The 22,047-nt window shown below is 32.6% G+C and overlaps 3 protein-coding genes and 1 pseudogene across 4 annotated transcripts; 2 read left to right on the top strand and 2 right to left on the bottom strand.

Annotated features, from left to right (window-relative positions):
• The first annotated feature begins 2,460 nt into the window (after nt 1–2,460).
• LOC123226554 (cold-responsive protein kinase 1-like) lies at nt 2,461–6,102 on the top strand. Its single transcript, XM_044651087.1, has 8 exons — nt 2,461–2,927; nt 3,114–3,511; nt 4,084–4,200; nt 4,524–4,651; nt 4,760–4,973; nt 5,069–5,300; nt 5,383–5,527; nt 5,650–6,102. Exons 1-8 carry the CDS (start codon nt 2,560–2,562, stop codon nt 5,965–5,967), a joined length of 1,920 nt encoding a protein of 639 aa, XP_044507022.1. The 5' UTR covers nt 2,461–2,559; the 3' UTR covers nt 5,968–6,102.
• Nucleotides 6,103–6,975: 873 nt separating this feature from the next.
• On the top strand, nt 6,976–9,486 carry LOC123226315 (annotated as a pseudogene).
• A 130-nt stretch (nt 9,487–9,616) lies between these two features.
• On the bottom strand, nt 9,617–16,392 carry LOC123226553 (UTP--glucose-1-phosphate uridylyltransferase 1-like). The gene is made up of 21 exons (XM_044651086.1): nt 16,214–16,392; nt 16,078–16,125; nt 15,870–15,961; nt 15,709–15,799; nt 14,228–14,288; nt 14,057–14,134; nt 13,905–13,955; nt 13,751–13,824; nt 13,460–13,532; nt 13,304–13,361; nt 13,128–13,174; nt 12,982–13,047; nt 12,416–12,448; nt 11,287–11,339; nt 11,145–11,220; nt 10,970–11,026; nt 10,801–10,884; nt 10,565–10,663; nt 10,182–10,286; nt 9,971–10,042; nt 9,617–9,854 (listed from the first exon to the last, which is right to left on the bottom strand). Exons 1-21 carry the CDS (start codon nt 16,270–16,272, stop codon nt 9,828–9,830), a joined length of 1,404 nt encoding a protein of 467 aa, XP_044507021.1. The 5' UTR covers nt 16,273–16,392; the 3' UTR covers nt 9,617–9,827.
• Nucleotides 16,393–18,157: 1,765 nt separating this feature from the next.
• On the bottom strand, nt 18,158–21,312 carry LOC123224799 (protein REVEILLE 1-like). Of its 2 annotated transcripts, none has more exons than XM_044648522.1 (6): nt 21,031–21,312; nt 20,317–20,436; nt 20,113–20,224; nt 19,968–20,029; nt 19,433–19,807; nt 18,158–19,331 (listed from the first exon to the last, which is right to left on the bottom strand). In XM_044648522.1, the coding sequence occupies exons 1-6, from the start codon at nt 21,055–21,057 to the stop codon at nt 18,588–18,590; spliced, it is 1,440 nt and encodes a 479-aa protein (XP_044504457.1). In that variant the 5' UTR covers nt 21,058–21,312; the 3' UTR covers nt 18,158–18,587. The 2 variants fall into 2 exon arrangements, with proteins under 2 accessions (XP_044504457.1, XP_044504458.1); XM_044648523.1 differs by having other exon boundaries at nt 20,317–20,433; nt 21,031–21,311.
• Between the last annotated feature and the right edge of the window lie 735 nt (nt 21,313–22,047).

Here is a 22,047-nt window from a genome sequence, read left to right as displayed (position 1 = left end):
TATTTATGAAAACAATTAAAAATAAAATAAAAAACATATATTGGCCGGCAATCTCATTGACTAAGAATCAAAGCCGAAATTCTTCTAATTTGACATCCCATCCACTGATGGAAGGTTCATTGAAAATGTAGTTCATATATATAACAACCAATGGCCTCCTTTTGGTGTATTCTGATTGTCTATCAGACAAGCCTACATATATTTTATTATGGCAAAAAGACATATTCCCTCTCAGGATGAATGCACTCTCAAATTTCTATTAACTAAATTTTGAAAGATTTAATATCTATTTATATGTTAAATATTATTATTATTATTATTAAAAATAAAAATATTATTTAAAAAAATTTATTCATTTTTCTCATTTTGCTTTTAAAAACTAATAATTTTTTTATTTTAATTTTAAAAATTAATTTTTTTACCCTCACTATTTAGGGTTTCTATATTTTAGAATTATTAGTCCTTTCCTTTAAAGTTCAAAATATTGATGATTATTTTTTTTAATGATTCACTTTGATACGTCATCACCCCCACTACCAACACCATTTCTCTCTCTTTGATGGTTTTTCAATATAAAAACCATCCAAAATATAATCAAAATGATAAGACTTTATTGCACAAATCTATGCATCGGCCAATCTATCCATGTGTTTTTTCGATTTGTTTGTGTTAAGATTTTTTTTATTATAATAATAAGACTTAAATTTATGAGAAAATAAGATTAGTAAATATTAAGAAATGTCAGTGAACTCTACCTCCAACAATATTATACCGTGTGCTAAAATTTATGGTAAACATAAATCAAACGGCAGAAGAAGTAGGTCAATATTTGATATTATCTGATAAATGACTTTAGACTTAAACAAGAAGAAAAATATCTAAGTTATTTGAAGTTAACACTCTGCATTTCCTGTGTGACCTCGAGTGGAATTTTTTCTTCTATTCTAACTTTTCAATGCCGTTGGCCTGGCGGCTTTTACTTGTTTTCTTAATTTTTTTACAAGAAATCTCACCTGAGTCCACCCTCCATATTGAAATCTGATCTATCACACTAAATTGATAAAATTTCAAATTTAATAACTGATCTTCGTAATCATTAAATCGGTTAATTCAAAGTCTCGTCTTATTATAAAGTTATCAAATTTCAAACTTACGTCCTTTTTTGTCACTCATACTATCCATTTCGGGTCTTTAATTAATTAAAATCTTTAATTACAACTAATTTTATCTTATTGAATTAATGTATATTATAATTAAAACTAATGTCCCATGGAATGTTCAAATAATTGTTTTCTATTATTAATTTAATTTATATTCTAAAGTATTAGGCATTGACTAGCTTTTAAGTCTCCCCTTAGCAAGTTACAATTGGTTGCGGAAGTGACATAAATACAAATGCAACTTGATCCTAATCAAATACAAACTGAAAACAAGATGAAAGTAGACCCTGTTTCTAAATTAAATTAATTCAAAGATTTCTCAAGTTGGATGGATGGATGGATGGATGGCTGGCGAGGTAAACAAGACTAGTTGAGAACTGAGCATCAAAGTCCACATACAGATGATTGAAAAAGACTGAATTGCCCTTTCTCATCCAAGGTTTAGAAAAGCCATTAGTTTTCTCACCTCTTTTAGATCTTAAAACTACAAATTTTTATCTCACACTCCACTTTGTTAATTAAAAAACTAACATTAGTTCATCTGCCCATTTTTTTTTTTTTTTTTAAATAAAAAAGGAAGAAAACTGGCCTATGCTAATTATCACAAGCACACCTACAAATGTGTGATTTGGCCAGAATCTTGCCCAATTAGATACGTCCATACTAGATTACATTTAGATAGTTGTGAGTCCAACACTTGAATCACACATTTATCTACTGATTGAAATTGGAACAAGTTTGCGATTCTAACCATTAAAATCGCACTTTTTTTTATACAATATTATCAAATCGCGCTTAATCTAATGTAATTCTAATTATTAAAATTGCACATTCCTATGTTTGATATAAACCAATATTGCATTCGAAGAGATGTAATTCAGTTAAAATTGCACCAAATATTCGATTCGACAACAAAAACCACTTTTTTTAACTATGCGATTTATGTTATATGGCTAGATTTGAGAAGATTACATTTTGGTAAGCGAAATTCAAATTGAATCTAACTAAGTAATTTTACAAAAGTAAAATAGTTAACAATAATATAATAATTTACTTGTTTGACCTTGTGTCTAGATTTTTTTCCATTTTAAGTGTTAGGTTTTATATAGAAATTGGTTACAATATATATTATTAGTGTTATATACACAAATAATATACATAATCAATGACATGTCATTATATGAATATATAGTTTAAAATTTAAAATAAAATAATATCCAATCATACGATGAAACATCGTTGTTTGTATATAAAATTGTACAAATATATATAAATATATAATTTTGGCTTATCTTTCAAACATCATCCTTTCCATTGTTATACGTTTCTGTTTGTTAGCACTTGATTATATTCATCTATACCAAATTGATGTGTTAAAAATTAATTTCGCTTCTTGAAGATGATCAACTCAGAAATGTTAAAGATCATCCTCGCCATAATTCTTGCAATTTCGAAACTGGGTGAATCGGACCCAGAAACCGTTCTCATAAACCAGGGATGCAGCCAGTACAACGTCACCAATCTATCGGACTTCAACGCCAATCTGAACGCAACTTTTGCTCAACTGAGAGACGCGCTAAACTCAGGCAAGTATTTCGCCACGGCAGAGCAGCCGACGGGGTCAGACTCCGCCTATGCGTTGGTGCAGTGCAGAAACTACCTATCATCAGCTGATTGTATTGCCTGCTTCACCGCCGCTGAGTCATTGATACGCAACTGCTCTGCCGCCAACGGCGCCCGTGTTGTCTATTTGGGGTGTTTCCTCAGGTGAGTTTCTTATAATTTGGCTTCGGATTGTTATAATTCACAATCAGATTTCAACTTACAAGCCATTGTTTTTAGTATATATACAAATCGGTCGTCGTTTGATGTGTATCATCATATTAATCAGATGATTTTGAATTAAGGACACTCAATCATGCGATAACAGCTCTTGTTTCTACGTGAGACCAGGTACGAGAGCAGCAATTTTTTCGATCAAAGCACTCAAGAGGGTGCGTTTGGAAGCTGTGGGAATCAAACAGTGCGAGATTCTAGTGCTTTTCAAACGGCTTTGAGCGAGCTTCTAGTTGATCTCCAAGTTGCGACACCGAAGATCAATGGGTATTTTGCTGCCAGTAAGAGGGCGGTCGCCGGAACGTCGGAAGAAGCTTATGCTATTTCTCAATGCGTTGAAACCATTTCTGAAAGTGGCTGCAAGCAATGCTTGCAAGTGGCGTATGGAAACCTTCAAAGATGTCTTACGAGTACGGTCGGTTGGGCCGTTGACGTGGGCTGCTTCGTCAGGTTTTCCGATTCTCCATTCTTTGCCGATAATCAGACTACTGATATTACTTCCTTCTTGAAAACTGGTTGGCCTCCCTCTTTAATTATTTACTGCACTTTTACTTGAATTGTGCATGAATATTGTTATATTGTTGGTTTTTAGGAAGCAGGAAAACGCACCCATGGTGGGTTTTCACTTTTCCAAACAGGTTTCATAACTAGTATGAAAGGTTTCGACAAAATTAAAATTTAGAATTTGTTTCTATTTTCTATTTTTTTTAATTTTTAAATAAATTAGATTTTGATTTTACCTCTCACTCTTTTTTATAATTTTGAATCCTACCTCTGATATTTAAAACTTTTCTTCTTTTTAGTATATTAAAATTCATCTTTTCTCTGTACTATTTATTTGATTGATGGTTAAGTACATACAATAAATTATTGTTTTTTACATAAAAATTAATATTTATAAAAAAAAAAAACTCTATAATTTTCATATATATATATATATATATATATATTCACTTCCTGTAATTTTTAGAAATTACATTTTTACATTTCTGTTTTCACGTTACGTGGGTTGGTTTTGGAGGAACAGTTGCTCTGATAATAAACTTGTTGAATCTTAATTGATAACGTTATATATGTATATGTATAGGTTCAAGCAATAAGAAAGCAATCATTGGAGGAACAGTGGCTGGAGGAATATGTCTGCTACTTTTGGCATTGTTTGTGTGGTTCATGTTGTCAAGAAAAAGAAAAGTTACTAAAAGAGGTAAACCAAAATCAAAGCCCAGGCCTTGATATTCATCATTATCAGGATCGAGTTTAATAATTTCAACTTATTTATTTTATTTTGAGCATTGAAAAGGGAGGTTTTCTTGTAAACTTAAAAAAATAAAAAGAAATTTTAGTTATATTTGTTGAACATATAAATCTAAAATATAATGACTAAACTCATAACCATTATATCAACTAAATCAAGGTTTTACGAGTGTAATAAATGCCCAAAAATTAATCACAAAATTTGAAATGATCTCCGAAAATTAAATTAACCAGTAATCAATTTACAAGCAGATGCTTTCTTCTTTGTGACAGGAAATATACTAGAAGCAACTGAGTTGCAAGGTCCAATCAATTACAGATACAAAGATTTGGTTTCTGCAACAAGAAACTTTAGTGAAGAAAATAAACTTGGGGAGGGAGGTTTTGGTGAAATTTACAAGGTGAAATCGGATTATATAATTAATATATAGAATAATAACTAAAGCTTAAGCCGAACAGTAATGTCATTTTACAAATTTTCCTGAAATTTTGCTATGATTACACCGCAGGGAACTCTGAATAATGGAAAAGTGGTAGCAGTGAAGAAACTAGCAATTGGGTTGTCTCACAGGATAATATCTGATTTTGAAAATGAAGTTAAGCTAATAAGCAATGTTCATCACCGGAATCTCGTCCGGCTTCTTGGTTGTTGCAGCAAAGGCCCAGAACTTCTCCTTGTTTATGAGTTCATGGCCAACAGCAGCCTTGATAAACTGCTGTTTGGTAAGCTATTATAACTTTATATTTCTCTGAACCATTCATGCTGTCTTTCAGTTCTTTTTCTTGATTAACAAAGGTCTCAATTTCGACTGGTACAGGTGAAAAACGAGGGTGTTTGAGCTGGAAACAACGTTATGACATAATCCTGAACACAGCAAGAGGGCTGGCGTACTTGCATGAGGATTTTCATGTCTGCATAATTCATCGAGATATAAAGCCCAGCAATATTCTTTTAGACGATGATTTTCAGCCAAAGATAGCTGACTTTGGATTAGCAAGGCTGTTACCTCAAAGTCAAAGCCATGTTAGCACCAAATTTGCAGGGACATTGTAAGTTCTTATTTTTTTATTTACTTTATCCAAAATTATTTTGATTTGATTAATTGACAGTTTTACATGTATTGTTGATCAGGGGATACACAGCACCTGAGTATGCAATCCATGGACAATTATCAGAGAAGGCTGATACGTACAGTTATGGTGTCGTCGTACTCGAAATCATCAGTGGCCAGAAGAGTAATGAACTCAGAGACACTGATGATTATCTCCTCAAACGGGTATTTAATTTTACAATAAATACTCAATTTTGAGCCCAATTAAGTACCCACATGACAATGGGCACCCACTTAAGGCCGAATGACATTTTGACTAAATAATATTAACATTTGAATTTATATAGGCATGGAAACTGTACGAGAATGACTTACATGTGGATTTGGTGGATGAACATTTAGACCCAAATGAGTACACTCAAGAAGACGCCAAAAAAGTGGTGGAAATAGCTCTAATGTGCACTCAGGCAGCTCCTGCTTCAAGGCCAACAATGTCAGAAGTGGTTGTTTTACTAAAGAGCAAGGGCTCCATACAGAATAGACCAGTAATAACAAGGCCTACCTTTATTGATGCCGAAACAAAGGTTCGCGGAGACACCTCAACCTCCACTGCTTCTTCTGCATCTAACGCTACAGCCTCCATAACAGATGTCTCTGGTCGTTAATAAGTTAATTAATTCTAGTTTTACATTAAGTTTAAGATAGAAGCATTTTATTTTGGTTATAGTTTGTAAAATACAAATATAAATACTGTGAGGTTTATAATTTAATATTACAAAGTTTAAAGTTAGTTAGGTCTAGTTAATCCATAGTGGCTACTTATTTCATATTTCAATAAAAAAGAATAATCAAAATTCAAATAATATGGTAAGTGTCAAACCAACCACTAGATGATCCAAATTTGATGGAATCAAAGTATTACATCAAATAGAGTTCTAACTCCAATCAACATAGACCAGGCAAAATGAGAAGGTGAAAAAAAGAAACTCTTCCAAAATTTTCACTTACTGATTAGAGATCCTCAGGGCCATCGATTTGCTGCACATAAATTACACATATTATTGTGAGCAATGAAAATCCAGTAAACGCAAAACTAAAATGATGACAAATTTTTTAGCTATTTTTAATCAAATATTGATAGCAATAGTAGCATACCTTGTTTTCTAATACAACCCTATTAGGAATTCCAGCTTCGCTATAATACCAACAAGTATATTTGATGTTATTTTTGTCATTTGACACATATATGTGATTAATTGTGTTTGAATTACATTGATTATGATTTTTGGGGTTGCACGGTCGTGTGGGAATGTCACACACCTGTGCATGTAATGACAAGGGTAATATAGTCTTTTTTGTGTAATATGATTGAATTTGGCTAAATCTGGTTGGCATACACACTCGTAGATATTGGGATACACGCCTGTGTACGGTTAACACATTTGAATATTAGATAAGGATGCGTTTCATGATGATTTCAAAAATTGTCATTAGTGGGAAACAACTTGCAGGCGGTGTATGACATTTTTCTAGAAAAATAAAAAGAAGCTAGACGGATTTAACTCATTATTCCTCCACTATTTTTGAATCATTCAAAGAGAGAGTTTGAGAGAATTTTTCTAGGCATCAGTCTGGTTGGAGGAACAGTGGCTGGAGGGATCAGTCTGCCACTTATGGCATTGTTTGTCTGGTTCATGTTATCAAGGAAAAGGAACATCACTGAAAAAAAGAGAAGTAAACCAAAACTAAAATCGTTAATATTCATCATTATCAGGAATAATCCAGTTTAATAATTTCATCTTATTTTGAGCATTGAAAAGAAAGATTCTCTAGTAAATTTCAAGCATATTTGAAATGAACTCTGAAAATTAAATTAACCAATAATCAATTTACAAGCACATGCTTTCTTCTTTGTGACAGGAAATATCCTAGAAGCAACTGAGTTGCAAGGTCCAGTCAATTACAGATATAAAGATTTGGTTTCTGCGACAAGAAACTTTAGTGAAGAAAATAAACTTGGAGAAGGAGGTTTTGGTGAAATTTACAAGGTGAAATCAAATTATATAATTAATGTCATTTTACAGATTTTTCTGAAATTCCTGGTGTGGTTACACTGCAGGGAACTCTGAATAATGGAAAAGTGGTAGCAGTGAAGAAACTAGCAATTGGGTTGTCTCGCAGGATAATATCCGATTTTGAAAATGAAGTCAAGCTTATAAGCAATGTTCATCACCGGAATCTCATCCGACTTCTTGGCTGTTGCAGCAAAGGCCCAGAGCTTCTTCTTGTTTATGAGTTCATGGCCAACAGCAGCCTTGATAAATTGTTGTTTGGTAAGCTATTATGATTTCATATTTCTCTGGACTGCTCAAGTTGTCTTCCGAATGTGAAACATATATATCATATACAAAGCTACGACTGTTACCTAGGACTGTCAATTGAGACAAGCAAACCCGAAGCCCGATTGTTTAGTCCAACAAATTTAGTTTTGGGTTGAATAAAATTCAGGTCTCAAATAAATGTCGATAAAAAATTCGATAGTTATGTTATCGGATGAATAAAATTTTTTCAAGCTTACGCCCAGATGGATTTGAAATTTATTGTGGATAGGGATGAATTGTGATATTTTTAAACTTATTAAAAAATTATAAAAATATTTTCACAGATTTTTTAAATTATAAAATGGACCAAAAGAGGTTTAAACAAACCCAACACTTAAAAAAAAATTAATGAATCAGGCCTAAACAAAAAATTTTAGACTCGAAACATAAACTTAAATTTTTTTCACAAATCCAAGTTTGAACAAACCAAGCTCGTATAGGTTGGCCGGTTGCCAGCCCTAGTATTACCAGCATCTCTAGCTCTCTCAAAAACATTTGTATTCTTGGGCACAGGTGAAAAACGAGGGTGTTTGAGCTGGAAACAACGTTATGACATAATCCTGAACACAGCAAGAGGGCTCGCGTACTTGCATGAGGATTTTCATGTCTGCATAATTCATCGAGATATAAAGCCCAGCAATATTCTTTTAGACGATGATTTCCAGTAAAAGATAGCTGATTTTGGATTAGCAAGGCTTTACCTCAAAGTCAAACCCATGTTATCACCAAATTTGCAGGGACATTGTGAGTTCTTTTTCTTTTTTTTTTTTCTTTATTTTATACAAAATTATTTTAAATTTTTTATTTGATTAATTGATAGTTTTAAATGTATTGTTCAGGGGACACACAGCACCTGAGTATGCAATACATGGACAATTATCAGAGAAAGCTGATACGTATAGCTACGGTGTCGTCGTCCTCGAAATCATCATTGGCAAAAAGAATAATGAACTCACAGATATTGACGATTACCTCCTCAAGCGGGTATTTAATTTAACAATAAAACTACTTATACTTATGGTTAAGTATCTAATTAAATATTTAGATCATGCATTATCATGTAATATATAATCATATAATAACACATTATATAAATATTTAATTAAATATTTAAAATTAGATATACATAGAGTTAGATTTGAGTCAAGTTTATTTGAGTTTGAAAACAAGTTCGATTCAAGTAAACTCGAGTCTAGGAGTTATATATGTTTTCAAGCTCGAGTTTGAGTTTTAGAGATGTTTGACTCGTCAAGCTTGTAAACTTGAAATTTTTCAATATAAATCAACTAAAATAACATTGTTTTGATCGAAATGTATCAAAATGACGTCTTTTTAGTTATTTTTTGTTCAACTGCAATACTGAACCGAGCTCAAACCTCAAGTTAAGTTTAACTCCTTTCAAACGAATCAAACTCAATTCAACTCAAATCTAACCCTAATTATAATGAAATTCACTTCTTCTTTTTTTTAAAAAAAAAAAAACTAGAATTGCTTGCTCATGCACTTGAATGTATATTGGCATGGAAACTATACGAGAATGACTTGCATATGTATTTGATGGATGACCGTTTAGACCCAAATGAGTACACTCAAGAAGAAGCGAAAAAAGTAGTGGAAATAGCTCTAATGTGCACTCAGGCCGCTCCTGCTTCGAGGCCAACAATGTCAGAAGTGGTTGTTTTACTAAAGAGCAAGGGCTCCATACGGAATAAACCACTAATAAGAAGGCCTACCTTTATTGATGCCGAAACAAAGGTTCATGGAGACACCTCAGCCTCCATCACAGATGTCTCTGGTCGTTAATAGCTTGATTAATTCTAGTTTTACATTAAGTTTAAAATAGAAGCATTTTATGTTGGCTATAGTTTGTAACTACAAATATAAATTCTGTGAGGCTTATAATTTAATATTACAAAGTTTAAAGTTAGTTAGGTCTAGTTAATCCATAGTGGCTACTTATTTCATATTTCAATAAAAGAGAATAATCAAAATTCAAATATTATGGTAAGTGTCAAACCAACCACCAGATGATCGGCATTTGATGGAATCAAAATGTTACATGAAATAGAATTCTATCTCAAATAAACATAGACCAAGCAAAACGAGATGAAGAAAAGAAACTCCTCAAACGTTAACATTTCCACCTAGAGATCCTCAGGGCCATTGATTTGCTGCACATATATTACATATATTACAGTGAGTAATGAAATCCAGAAAACGGCAAACTAAACTGAAATGATGACAAATTTTTTGAGCTATTTTCAATCAGATACTGAGAGCAGCATACCTTGTTTTCTAGTACAGCCCCATCTGGAATTTCTAGCTTCACTCCAGGTTTGGCCGCAACCGTCACTTTGCCCTTCAAGATATAAAAATACCACTAACCTTTAGTTTCAACATCAACCATAGTAATATTTTATCAACCAACTGTAAAGCTATCTATGGCCGAGAAGACCTTAAGAAACTACTAATAATTAGTGTCATGAGTTCATTGGTACCTTGAGAGTGATATTAGCACCAAACCACACGTCACCTGTAACTTTAAGGCTATCAAGTTGAATGATACTGGGAATTGACTTGCATCGGCTCAAGAAGTCAGCCACCTGTCAATCAAATCAGAATTTTACTATTATTAACAGGGATGAGACACCATTTAATGAGATTCAGGAAGTTAAGTTAGGCAGAAAGAAAGAGCAATGTTATGTATATCCATTTTTGGTATACAATTAGTGTATACAGATTATGTGACATCATGTGATTTGGTGTTAATTTATATTTAATTCAAAATCACCTAATCATATGATAACATATCATTTGTATACTTAAATTGTGTACCAAAAATGTATACACAGTTTAATTGATGATTAAAATATATCTTCACCTTCTTAAATTCAGGGCCCAGCTCAATAGATGGATTTGCAGGGTTAGTTCTAGCTGGATTCCGGGTAACAAAACCATCAGCTAAGGTGTAAAGATCAGACTGAAAAGAAAGACAGATACAGGAGTCAGAAAAACTAATACAAGAGCCAAATAAAAAGAATACCAATGACAAACAAGAAGAAAGGTGCAAGCTTTTGAACAATAGTTAAAAAACATACAGATAGATAGCAGCATAACCTGAACAAGCAGCAAATCAGAAGATGCCTTCACTGGAAGGAATCGAGATCGAGGCACATTAATACCAATAGCTTGATCAAAGAACTGGTTCACAGAAAATAATACTCGAGCTAAACAATATAGTTCAACATTTAGAGAATCATAATAATGACTTAAGTACAGTGAATACCCGAATTGCTGCACCAGCTGCAGTTTCTAGCTGAAGAACTTTGACTCCATCAACTTCCTGAAACAAGTTCATATTTATGACAACTAGAACCTCAATACAAACTCATTCATATATTTTGGCCAAGAAACAAAAACAAAAAATAAAAGGATTATATTTGTGAGAAAAAAGAATGTACCTTTGGATTTGGAATAATCTCCATCTTGAGTGCATCTGCTTCCACAAGTCTCTTGATTGCTTTTAAGTTCACCCACCTATGAAAACTTTTCATTAGTCTCAATTGAATGTATGTTTATGTTGTTCAAGCAATCAAGACTTACAAGTTGTTTGTATTGAAAATTTTGAACTTCTCTATTGACTTGAATTCATTGACCTACCAATAAAAAGGCATTGAACAAATCATCCATTAATTTTCCAGAGTAATCCCACAAAAAAAAACAGAGCATTGCAGTAAAAACAAATAAATAAGTGATCTGTCTTGGTCAAGCATGCAGGGCACTTATACAGTGCCTCTTATTATCAAGAGGAAAGAGCAGAAAGATGGGTTCATAATTAAAGATCAATAATTAGGCAAGACCAAATTATTAGCATGTCACTCAAATCCTCTGAAAACAGATAAGTTCATAAATAGCTTCATACTGGTTAACAGAAGGGTACCTTAGGCAGAAGTGAAAATGGTAAGCATTGGATGCAATTAAAATAGGCTTGACTACAACGAAAAAATATATCTATATTTTTTGGTTAATTCAGTATAAATAACTTCCCAGTGAATGGTGGAGAACTGTAAAACATCTTGCTTTATGCCAATTCTCCCACAAAATTTGATGGCTGAAATTTAAAAAAAAAAAAACAATAATATTCTACTAATATCAATTATAAGGGATTGTAGTGTCAGCTAAAAATGATACATGGTACCCCTTGTACAAACTAAAGATATCAACATGAATTTCTACTTCAAAATCAGGTTCCAGCACCCTCAAAATTTAATTTCGGTGTCATCCCTTATGCTAAATTTTAATGCTTTTCTTAAATTGTAATACCACTCTAGTTGAAAAAAAAAAACCAATTATCAAATCAGGAAAAAGAAGATCAGCACCAAACTTGGGGGGACACCAAAAGCACCTAAACTAATTACAGTTGGTAACTTTTTTCACAGCAGACTGTTTTGCTGGAGCAGCACAAGTAAGAAGACCAATGAAACTTGTCAATAAACTCTCCCATCAAATGTAGTTTTCTCAGTCGCAACTACCAGCAATTACAAATATTTAAGATTTACCACAAACATCTACCATGGTAGCTATTTGTGGCCTTCAACACCTAATGGTAGCAACTGAGAAGTCCCTTAATGATGAACACAAAATTTTCTCTCTATAATAAAATTGATCAAAAAAGCAACAAAAAGTAATAACACAAGTTAAAAAATAAAAGAAACAGAGAATAAAAGCTTACATGTTGATCAGGGACCTGAGCAATTTCCAGGAGCTGCATTATGTTAAATGGGGAGGAAAAAGAGAGAGAAATTAGAGTAGTATCACAAAATTAACACAAATAAAAAGAAAGATTATATCCACACAACTTGTATTTTTATATTTATTCAGATAAAGCAGCACCCAAGAATTCTCATCCCAGACCCCACTGCACAAAATTAAAAAAACAAATAAAAACAAAAGGAACGGTGAAGAAGAATAAAATAATTGTCATTTCATGCCTGAACTAGTCCAAAAAGGAATTTTTACAAATTGATAATTGGTAATTGCTATCCTTTGCTCTATGTAATAATTATGAACTAATTGCCATCTTTAAAGGTATTATGATCTTGGTGTTCTACCATTAGTTTACCAGGCTTTTGTATTTTGTAGCAACTACATCCTCTTTTCTTTTGATTCTACATCTTATACAACTCAACTCGTTTAGCTTCCTGTCATTGCTTGCTGGCATATTCTTTGTTCCTTATATTACAAAATAAACCAGAAAGATTTAACAAAACAACAAAAACATTAGACAAGAATACATACCTGAACTTTTCCTTCATAAGAAATAAGAGTACCACCCTTCACATCAGCTAAGGTTTTGGGTGTCACCTGCATAATTAGGGGAAAAGTTTAGTGGAAATTTTGAAACCAGAGAAGCAAAATTTTTCATCACAATATTCCTTTCTTACCTCCATACAATACTCATTCTTGTTTTGGATCAAATGATTTAAGATCTCTATAGCAACAAGTCAAGGATAATTAATGCAGGAAAAACTTGTTCATGCATCTATTTCAAACAAAATGTAAATACACATAACAGTGAAAGCCAACTGGCTAAGATTGATTAGAACAAAAATGAGGATACTCAAGTCAACAATAGCACCCAAGTTATCTGAGTTGGCAACAAAGACATACTCTTTACCCTGTCATGGAAAATAACCAAAGGAGAAAGAAATAAGCTGTGTGAATCTCTTGAAGTAGAATTTAATCAAGTTATCAGAAACCGCAAAGCAACACCAACCTGTGATATTAAAGACTCAAGCTTGCCACTGTTCATCAAGGATGGGAAAACATCACCATGACCAGGAGGATACCTTCCATGAGCAAATGATGATTGTAAGGAGACAGAAAGCATGCCAACAAAGAAATACATTACAAAGCAAACTGCTCTATAAAAACATGTCCTTCCAGAATTCTGATAAATATTCCAAGAATATACATGTTTTAAACAGTAATAACTACAAAAAACTATCTGGCTAACTATCAGAGATTAAAAATGCATAAACCTAAAACCAAACTTATATAATCTTACCATCCATCCTTATCGGTCTTCCCTTTACATGGAAATGGCACAAAATCATCAGCCACCAAACGAGGATACTTGCTCTGCATAATTTAAAAGGTAAATTTTATTGTTAAGTTCTGAAAAGTATAATGCAGCTAATTCAATAATTAGCATCACAAACCTGATTGAAAGTATGAATTTGGATCTTTGAGTTGGTGTATTTTTCTACAATCTGAAAAATGGGCAAGAACTTGTAAATCTACATGATCTAGTTGAACTGAGGGCTGGGGGAGAGAGAGGGAAAAGTGAAGTGAAGGGAAAAAGATCCAATACCCTCAATGTGTCATCATGAGTGTTGAACGAGTTCATAAGAAGCAAAGGAACGTTGCACCCATACTTGGTTTTGAGATGCTATAATATTTGAAAAATTAAAGTTACATGCCATCATGTTGAAAAGAGAGAGAAAAAGAGAAAGACCTAGAACAGTAGGGAACAAAGTATAACCTCAATCTGGATAACAATCAAGTCGAGAAAAGTCAAACCATTACGAACTTCAATAACAGACCTGTGCAAACCAATTTTGTATTAAAAAAAGGATAACTGAGAAAGTAATCTTAGAAAGACAATAGATAATGAAAGAATATGGGAATGCTAGGAGAATAAAACAACAAACTTGTACCATTTGTATTTCTAATTAGTAAGAATTAAAAGAAAAAGATTATCAGACCTTAACAGTAGCCAATTATGAATTGAGAATGTAGCACACATATGGGAAAATGTGAGCAAAATAAATGAAGCCAAGTACTTACTAAATAATCATTTCACAGAAAATCACGAATACATTAATTTAAATTTTATCATGGAAAGACTCATGCCTTCTCTTCAATAATAGAAGACCTTTCATTTTGACCAGAAACTAAGCTAGGTTCTCTTATGGAAAAGTATAACTAAAACTGCAAACGTAATTTACCTAAAACACAAGGTACTAATCCTCTGTCCCCATCACACTAAATACAAGACAACCGACATGGTGAAAAACAATTATAGAGAATTCAAGATTTTGATTGAATGTTATACTTATGTCTCTACACCATCTTTAAAGAAAATTTATAAAAAAAATCAAGTACAGGACAAAGTAAAACCCAAAATCCATTCTTACCTCTATGACACTTAAAAGAACATATTGCCCATCACAGTGAACATGAAAAAAGAATCATAACCATTTTACAGATTCAACATGCATTGTTTGTTACATCCAACTCAAATGCAATGGACCACAAAATTAAATCACAGAGTTTGGAGCTGCAATATGCACAAATTTTCAAACGAACATAGATTTAAAAAAAAAAAATACCTCATATGTAATCATGAAGTGGGATCCACTTCTACAAGGCATGATCCAGTCTGAGTGACTCATGGGCATGTGGGATCTCTTTGTTGGATTATATAATTTATTTGTTGATTAATCGGAAAATGTTCATGATAACAGCATAAAATTTATATGGGAATAAATCATTCACTCTACAAGATCACAGAAGTTTCAGTATTATATAAATATTAAGTTTCTTTTCATTTATTTTTTAAAGTTTGGTAAACCAGAAATCCCTGAACCGGCAAATTCAAGTGCAAATCAGGTTGCCTACATATCCTACAACTTTAGCAAGTAATTGATTCATGGCATATCACATAATGTTATATACAATTATAAATACTACAAATACAAGATTCAATATTTACACATAGAAAGCAACTAAGATAAAAGTGATATAATGATTCTAGACATATCAGATATGCACTGTACATGACCTCAGTGTCTAATGTTGGATCATATTTTAATCTGATTTCGTAAAAATTATTTCTATACTACACAACTCCAACATTCACTTCATGAGAAAGTCAAACACAAAGGTGATCACAGTCTCAGTCATAATATGAACGATAAATTATATACTAAAAATCCACGATAAAGTGGAAGAAATGCGTACTTTGGACCAGTGCATCCCATTGTTGTCCCCAAACCTCCGTTGAGCTTCAACACAACAAGCTTATCTAAGATCTTTTTAGTTTCCGCCGGATCTGCATCGATTCACATAAAATTTAGAACTAAAACATAACTACAATCAAATTCAAACCCATACTTCAATACCTTCAGGAATAGATGCCAAGCTGTCATAAGGAACCACCACCTTATCAGTTGGCGTCTGGATCTTACTCCACTCCACTTGTTGCGCCTCGCCACTTCAATCAATCAACAAACAAACGATCAAAATCACTACCACAACCTCTCATTCCGATTCAAAATAAAAATCTCAATATCAAATCACAAAAACAAATGAAATCTGAGCTCAATCCACCTGAGATAGCGAGCAACGAGATTGACGAATCCGTTCTTCTCATACTCACTGACACAACAAACTTAAATTAATTAAACAAGGAATGAATGAAACACAGATCTGATAATCAAAGTAATTAAGACGAATAAAAGATTGCCTAATTATATTAAGGCCAGCAACGGAAGATTTGAGTTGTGCGAGCTTGTCAGTGGCCATTGAAGAGAAATGCAGACAGACGAAAGAAAAAGGAATCTAAAAGTTTCGAAATGAAAGTGAGAGTCGCCAGAGTCGTGCGTGCAATAATATATATAGAGACAGATTTTTAAATGATAATCAACGAGTGCTGTGGTAAATTGTGATGTGATTGTTTTTTTTAAATAGAAGAAATGGTCAGGTCAGTGTCAGTGTCACCGTTAACGAAAACAGAATATACAGCCGACTAAGACGCTTCAATTGATGCAATGGAACGCGAAGCGGCCGAGCCGTGAAGACCAGTCTTGTAGGCCCTATTTTACGCAAAGCTGACACCTCACCACTATGGCAACTCACGATTAACACTTGGCACACTCACCGCTTACCTCTTTAAAAATGATAATAATATGAGCAATATTATGTGTACTTATTTTTTATATATAATTTATGTATATAGTGATATATCATCATGTAATTAAGTGATTTTAAAACATGTGTTATCATATAATAAAGAAACATCAAATCATATGATAACACTTCATCTGTGCACACAAATTATATACGAAAAATAGGTACACATAGTTTTATTGTAATAATATTAAAAGAAGGCCAAAGGGCAATTCCCTCCTTTCCCCCTCCCCTCCCCTCCCCTCCCCTCCACTTTAAAAATGATAATAATAATAATATTTTACGCAAAGCTGACCTTCTCCGACGAAGACCATTTGATACATCTACATTAAAAAGACATAACAAAAGATAAAGTTTTATCATTTTTTATTATCGGATTTAAAAGATAAGTGAAAAACTTCAGTCATCAACAAAAATGATGGCAGCTGGAGAAGGAAAACAAATCTTAAAAGTGAAATGTTAATTTTGTAGACTTTGAAAATGGGGTAAAATATTAGTTTTTAAAACTTAAAAAAGAAATAATATTAATTTTTATAGTTTAGTGTTTAATAGTAAAATAGCGATTTTATTTTTACTTATAACTAAAAATTTTAATAAAAGTTAACTTATAAATAAATATTTAAACTTTTGAATTATTATAAATGTATTTTTACGATTGAGTTAAAACTTAGATAATATATAGTGTCTGGCCTTAAAAAGAAAGAAAAAAAGGAAAAGGAACCTTTGATTTAATTTAATTTTTTTTATTTTATAAGTTAGAAATTTTATAAACATAACAATGACTGTTGGAACACAGGCAGGAGAACAACTTCCGCCTAACTTTCAATAAGTCTTTGATTTTAGTTTATAGTATACCGAATGAATAGTTTTTTTTTTATGAATTCAAATTTTATTAGAAAAATGGATGCCTTGAGATGGCAATTGGATATCAATAAGAGCTTATATTTATATATAACAACTAATTATATAAATTAATATATGTTTATAATATCATTTACTCTAATTCATTAAAATCATCTCTAATCACTTGGTAAAAGCAACTGAAACCCAATAAGTAAAAATATTTCATACAATATAAAGTAATCTAACAAATGACTATGCAAATGTTAAATCCTCTATTGGCTAGTTGTGTGAAAATTGGTTGTGTGATTTTACATAAGGTATAACGATAAACAAAATATTTTTAGAGGCGAAATTTTTTGCAAGTAACAATGGTGACTGTAAATAAGTTGTTTTCTTTGTCTTTATACAAATTTTTGAAAATATAGGATAGGGTTATGTATGTAATTATTTAATTATATATATTCAGATGAGTAATGTTATATATATAATTTTATATATAAATATAATATATCATTAAATAGTTTTAAATTAGAGTTCAACTATGTATGCAACATAATATGTATAATTTTATGCTTCAGGTATGCTTTGGCATCCTGTTCATTAAAAAAAAAAGGCAACCAACATTTTGACTTCCAAATTTATGAGTAAAGCACAAACAAAAAGAATGAGCAGCCTGGAGCTCAAACACTTTATTCCAACATCATCATCATCATCATTATTATTATTATTATTATTACTATAATACATTCACATCAATAATAAGAAACTAGTAGTGGATATTATACAAAGGATATGGCAAAACTAGTGGCCCAGGAATTCACAGTTTAAAGAAGAAAAAGAATTTGAAGGAATAAAAGTGCTACTTAAAGGAATATATGTGACATTCAAGGGAAGGCAGATTATGGAATTCAACAGTGCTGGTGAAAAGTAACTAGATGTAGATGTGAGTTGCAACGAAGCAGAGCTGCTTTATGGATATTTGTCAAGCAGCCAAACCTGCTATCCAGTCATTAACTGCACCTGATTCAGTTCTTCAACCGGTTAAGAAACACCTATCTGCGACTAAGAAACTATAATCAGTGCAGCCATTACTGAAGACTAAGGCGGATTCTTTGCTTGACCCTCTCGTCACCTGTTATTGTTGATGGTGGAGCTTCTCTTACTGCTACACGTTTCTTATATGGCACAAACCCTTTCATACTCTTGTCAGGGCTTGCCTTTATTACAGAGAATGCTGATTTCTCACTTGGTTTAAGCTCAAATATTACATTTGGCTCCTTTTCCTCCTTGTCAAAAGAAAATTGGATACTCTGAGTTTCGCTGTCTGAATTTTTATCAAAGTTGTCTTCCTTGTTTACTGACTTTGAGTTTGAACCAGTCCAAGATCCTTCCTTCTGAAATTCTTTATCCTGGATTTCTTGCCATTTAGAATCTAAATGCATAGTCACTGTCTCCTGCTTGTGGTATGGAGAGATTGGAAAGGGTAAACTCCCATATAAAGTCCACAATTGCAGAGGAGCAGCTGAAGCCTCCACCTGATGTAAGTTTCCATCTGGGCTTTGCATGTAACAGAAAGATCCAGTTGCTGCATCTGAATGGTGACTCCACGCATATTTAGCATTCCCAGATGATAACGGCAATAACTGCAAAGGTCTTCCTTCATCCATGTCTGAAGGCAATGATTCAGGAGTCCCTGCAATGGGAGAGCTTGGTCTATGGGATTTGGGGACTAATACAGTTCTACCAAACAGCTTAAGGCTCACGGTAGATGCTTCATCAGCAGAAACTTCTTTAGCAAATTCTTGGGGAAACAACCCCAGTTTCGTGGCATCCTAGCCAAAAGAAAAAATAGAACCATATGAAAAACACCATAAATTTTTTAGCAATAATTATCAGTATTCAAAATCCAATAGTTTTAGGGGTGTGTTAGTACCATGGGTGACTGCATATCCGGAACTGAACCACCAGTTAGGACAGGTAGAGTTCCATTTTCTTCAGTTGAAGAATTTGGGTGGTCAGCAGATGAAACTGGTGATGAGCTGCCATTAGGTGTAATTGAATCGGAGAATGCAAAAGTGTCTGAACCAACTGCAGATAATACTGATGTTGGAGATTGGTTTTCTTGTTCTGAAACTGATAAGTTTAGAGATGTAGACCTTCTAGGCAGCACTGGATTTGTGCTTTCTTTAACAAGTGTGTTAGACAATTTACGAGGGTAAGGATGCACAGGTTTTCGTTTTGGTCGAGGAGGGGGAATTTCAACGGGTTCCAATGGGCTTGTGTTGCTGCTACTTGATTCACGAACAACCTATCATAATGGCAGAACTAGGGTTAGAAAAACATTAAGAATGAACAAATGAACCCTTGTAAAATCGTGTAAACGACCAGGGGTTCACACAAATTTCAACTTACTTCAGCGTATATCATATCAAAATGGTAGAATTGATGTTGGTATAAGAGCAGTAAACCTTAGAAAAGAATTTCTGAGCATGACTTCGAATCTGAACTGCAGTCTTTGTGCCAACATGTTCTGTTATGAAAACAGAATATGGTTGTTCATTGGGGGGACGATCACGAAGCTTACTCAGAAAACAATAACTATGACTTAATTACCTTCTATCTTCCGCCAAGCCCGACCATACAACTTCAAAGCTTCAAGAAATTTCTTATGCTCTTCTTCGGTCCACCTTTCTCTTTGTTTGGTAATTGTGTATGGTTTCCTCGCCTAGTAAAAGAAACAAAAAGTAGAGTCAATGGAGATATGCAATTGATTTTCCTAGGACTGAAGTAAAAAACTAAGAGCAAACTAAAGCAAACCTTAGGAGCGTAATCATTCCCACAAGAAAATTGACCCTTCATTTGAAGATCCGAACTTGATGCAAATCCATTAACAGCCCGAAGCACCAAGTTTGAACGAGTATCTCCACATTCATCCTTCTTATGCAAAGGGTCAAATCTGTTAAATTCAAGCAACAAAAAACTACTACTATATACTAACAAACAACACCAACATAATAGAAAAAGCAAATGTTTTGTACACACACTTTTAAGTACTAAATTGTGTACACAGGTTATGCATCACCCAATCACAAAAAACACATATACCTAAGTGAGTACTCAAAAGTATGATCACGTTGTTTTAGTTTAACAAATAAGCTGTTAACACACAAACTGTACGAATCAAGAATATCTACACACAAATTAAATCTGTATTGTACATTTACGCCTTAAAATTCTTCACGATTGCCTGTTGGAAATTCCCAAATTCTATTTCAATAAGGTTTCTATCCGATTTCACACGAGATCTGACTAGGAAATTTATCTAAATACGACATCCCTTATAAACAACATTTTATTTACACAGGTTTTCTAAGCATAAACTAAAATTTCAAAGAAACAAATTAAGAATTTCTCCAAGATCCGTCAAAGTTTTCTTTTACTACAGCAAATCAAACTATGTTTATGGAACAAAGAATCGTTTACAACAAGAAAATTACTAATAATTAATTAAAAAAAAATTAGCAGACATACTTGGACAGCCATAGCTACAAAAGCCATCAAGATCTCCTCTTCAGCTTCTCTTCTAACGGGAACTTCTTACTCGCAGAATCTAAAGGAACATAACAAAATTCAAAGCCATTCACTAAGTTTCTTCCGTACAGGCCTTGAATGGAATACAAAAAGGAAAAGTTTCAACGACAGAAACTTCGACGCCTCGCACAAGAAAACAAAACAGAGAGAAAATTGTTTTAACAAATGAAGTTGAAGAACAGAGAAAAAGTGAGTTAAAATAATAGTTGGCTTGTGAAAAAAATAAAAGAAGAAGAAGAAACTCGATCTTGTGGCTCACGTCGAAAGACAGGATTAACACATGGCAGCGTTCGTCGTGTCTCTCCGCTTTTTAATACTCAGCGTGATTAATTAAATTGAGAAATTTCAGGGTGTATACATACTCGCATGTGTTAAATGTTTGAGTAAAAAAACTTCTTATCACTGTAATTATTAAAAGTATTTTTTATTGAATAAAAGGTTTAGATTAAAATATTATAATTTGGTGAATAAAAATTATATTTTTTTTATATTTATTGTAATTTTTCCTCAAATTTGCCCCTATCTCTCTTGATCCCTTAATAGATCTTGTTGTTTAAATATTTGTGCATTAAAAAATATGACATTATTTGTTATAAAACTTGAAAATTATATTGTAGTTGACATTATTTTCATGTTTTAATTAAGTTTGTCACAATACTTAAATTATTTAATTAACTGCTTTTAAATTGAAATATTTTCTAAAAAATATAATTGTATTGTTTTAGATTTGCATTTAAATGATGCTAAATGACTCGGATTTGAATTTTTTTGGTTCGAATTTCAAACTTTGTTTCTTGTATTTAAGTCTAATTTATTAAAAATTTTTGAGTTTTGGTTCATATTTCAAACTCAAACTAAATTTGTAATAAAAACTCTTTCTTTTTTTTTTCAAATATTCCTAACAAAAATAAAAACACTATACTTTTCATCTATTTGTTCGTTTTTATATCATAAATG

The sequence above is a fragment of the Mangifera indica genome, chromosome 9, assembly GCF_011075055.1.
Source record: "Mangifera indica cultivar Alphonso chromosome 9, CATAS_Mindica_2.1, whole genome shotgun sequence".
NCBI lineage: Eukaryota > Viridiplantae > Streptophyta > Magnoliopsida > Sapindales > Anacardiaceae > Mangifera > Mangifera indica.
The sequence above is the reverse complement of the archived record's forward strand: the minus strand, read 5'-3'. Positions and strand labels throughout refer to the sequence as shown.

Coding starts and splice junctions, on each gene's coding strand:
- LOC123226554 (XM_044651087.1), top strand. CDS start 2,560: ATGATCAACTCAGAAATGTTAAAGATCATCCTCGCCATAATTCTTGCA. Junction 3,512..4,083: donor TACTTCCTTCTTGAAAACTG/GTTGGCCTCCCT, acceptor GTATATGTATAG/GTTCAAGCAATAAGAAAGCA. Junction 4,652..4,759: donor GTTTTGGTGAAATTTACAAG/GTGAAATCGGAT, acceptor ATTACACCGCAG/GGAACTCTGAATAATGGAAA.
- LOC123226553 (XM_044651086.1), bottom strand. CDS start 16,272: ATGGCCACTGACAAGCTCGCACAACTCAAATCTTCCGTTGCTGGCCTT. Junction 14,135..14,227: donor TGATTGTTATCCAGATTGAG/GTTATACTTTGT, acceptor CAAATATTATAG/CATCTCAAAACCAAGTATGG. Junction 10,885..10,969: donor CAGCTGGTGCAGCAATTCGG/GTATTCACTGTA, acceptor TCTGTGAACCAG/TTCTTTGATCAAGCTATTGG.
- LOC123224799 (XM_044648522.1), bottom strand. CDS start 21,057: ATGGCTTTTGTAGCTATGGCTGTCCAA. Junction 20,030..20,112: donor GGCTTGGCGGAAGATAGAAG/GTAATTAAGTCA, acceptor TTTTCATAACAG/AACATGTTGGCACAAAGACT. Junction 19,332..19,432: donor CGGATATGCAGTCACCCATG/GTACTAACACAC, acceptor TCTTTTGGCTAG/GATGCCACGAAACTGGGGTT.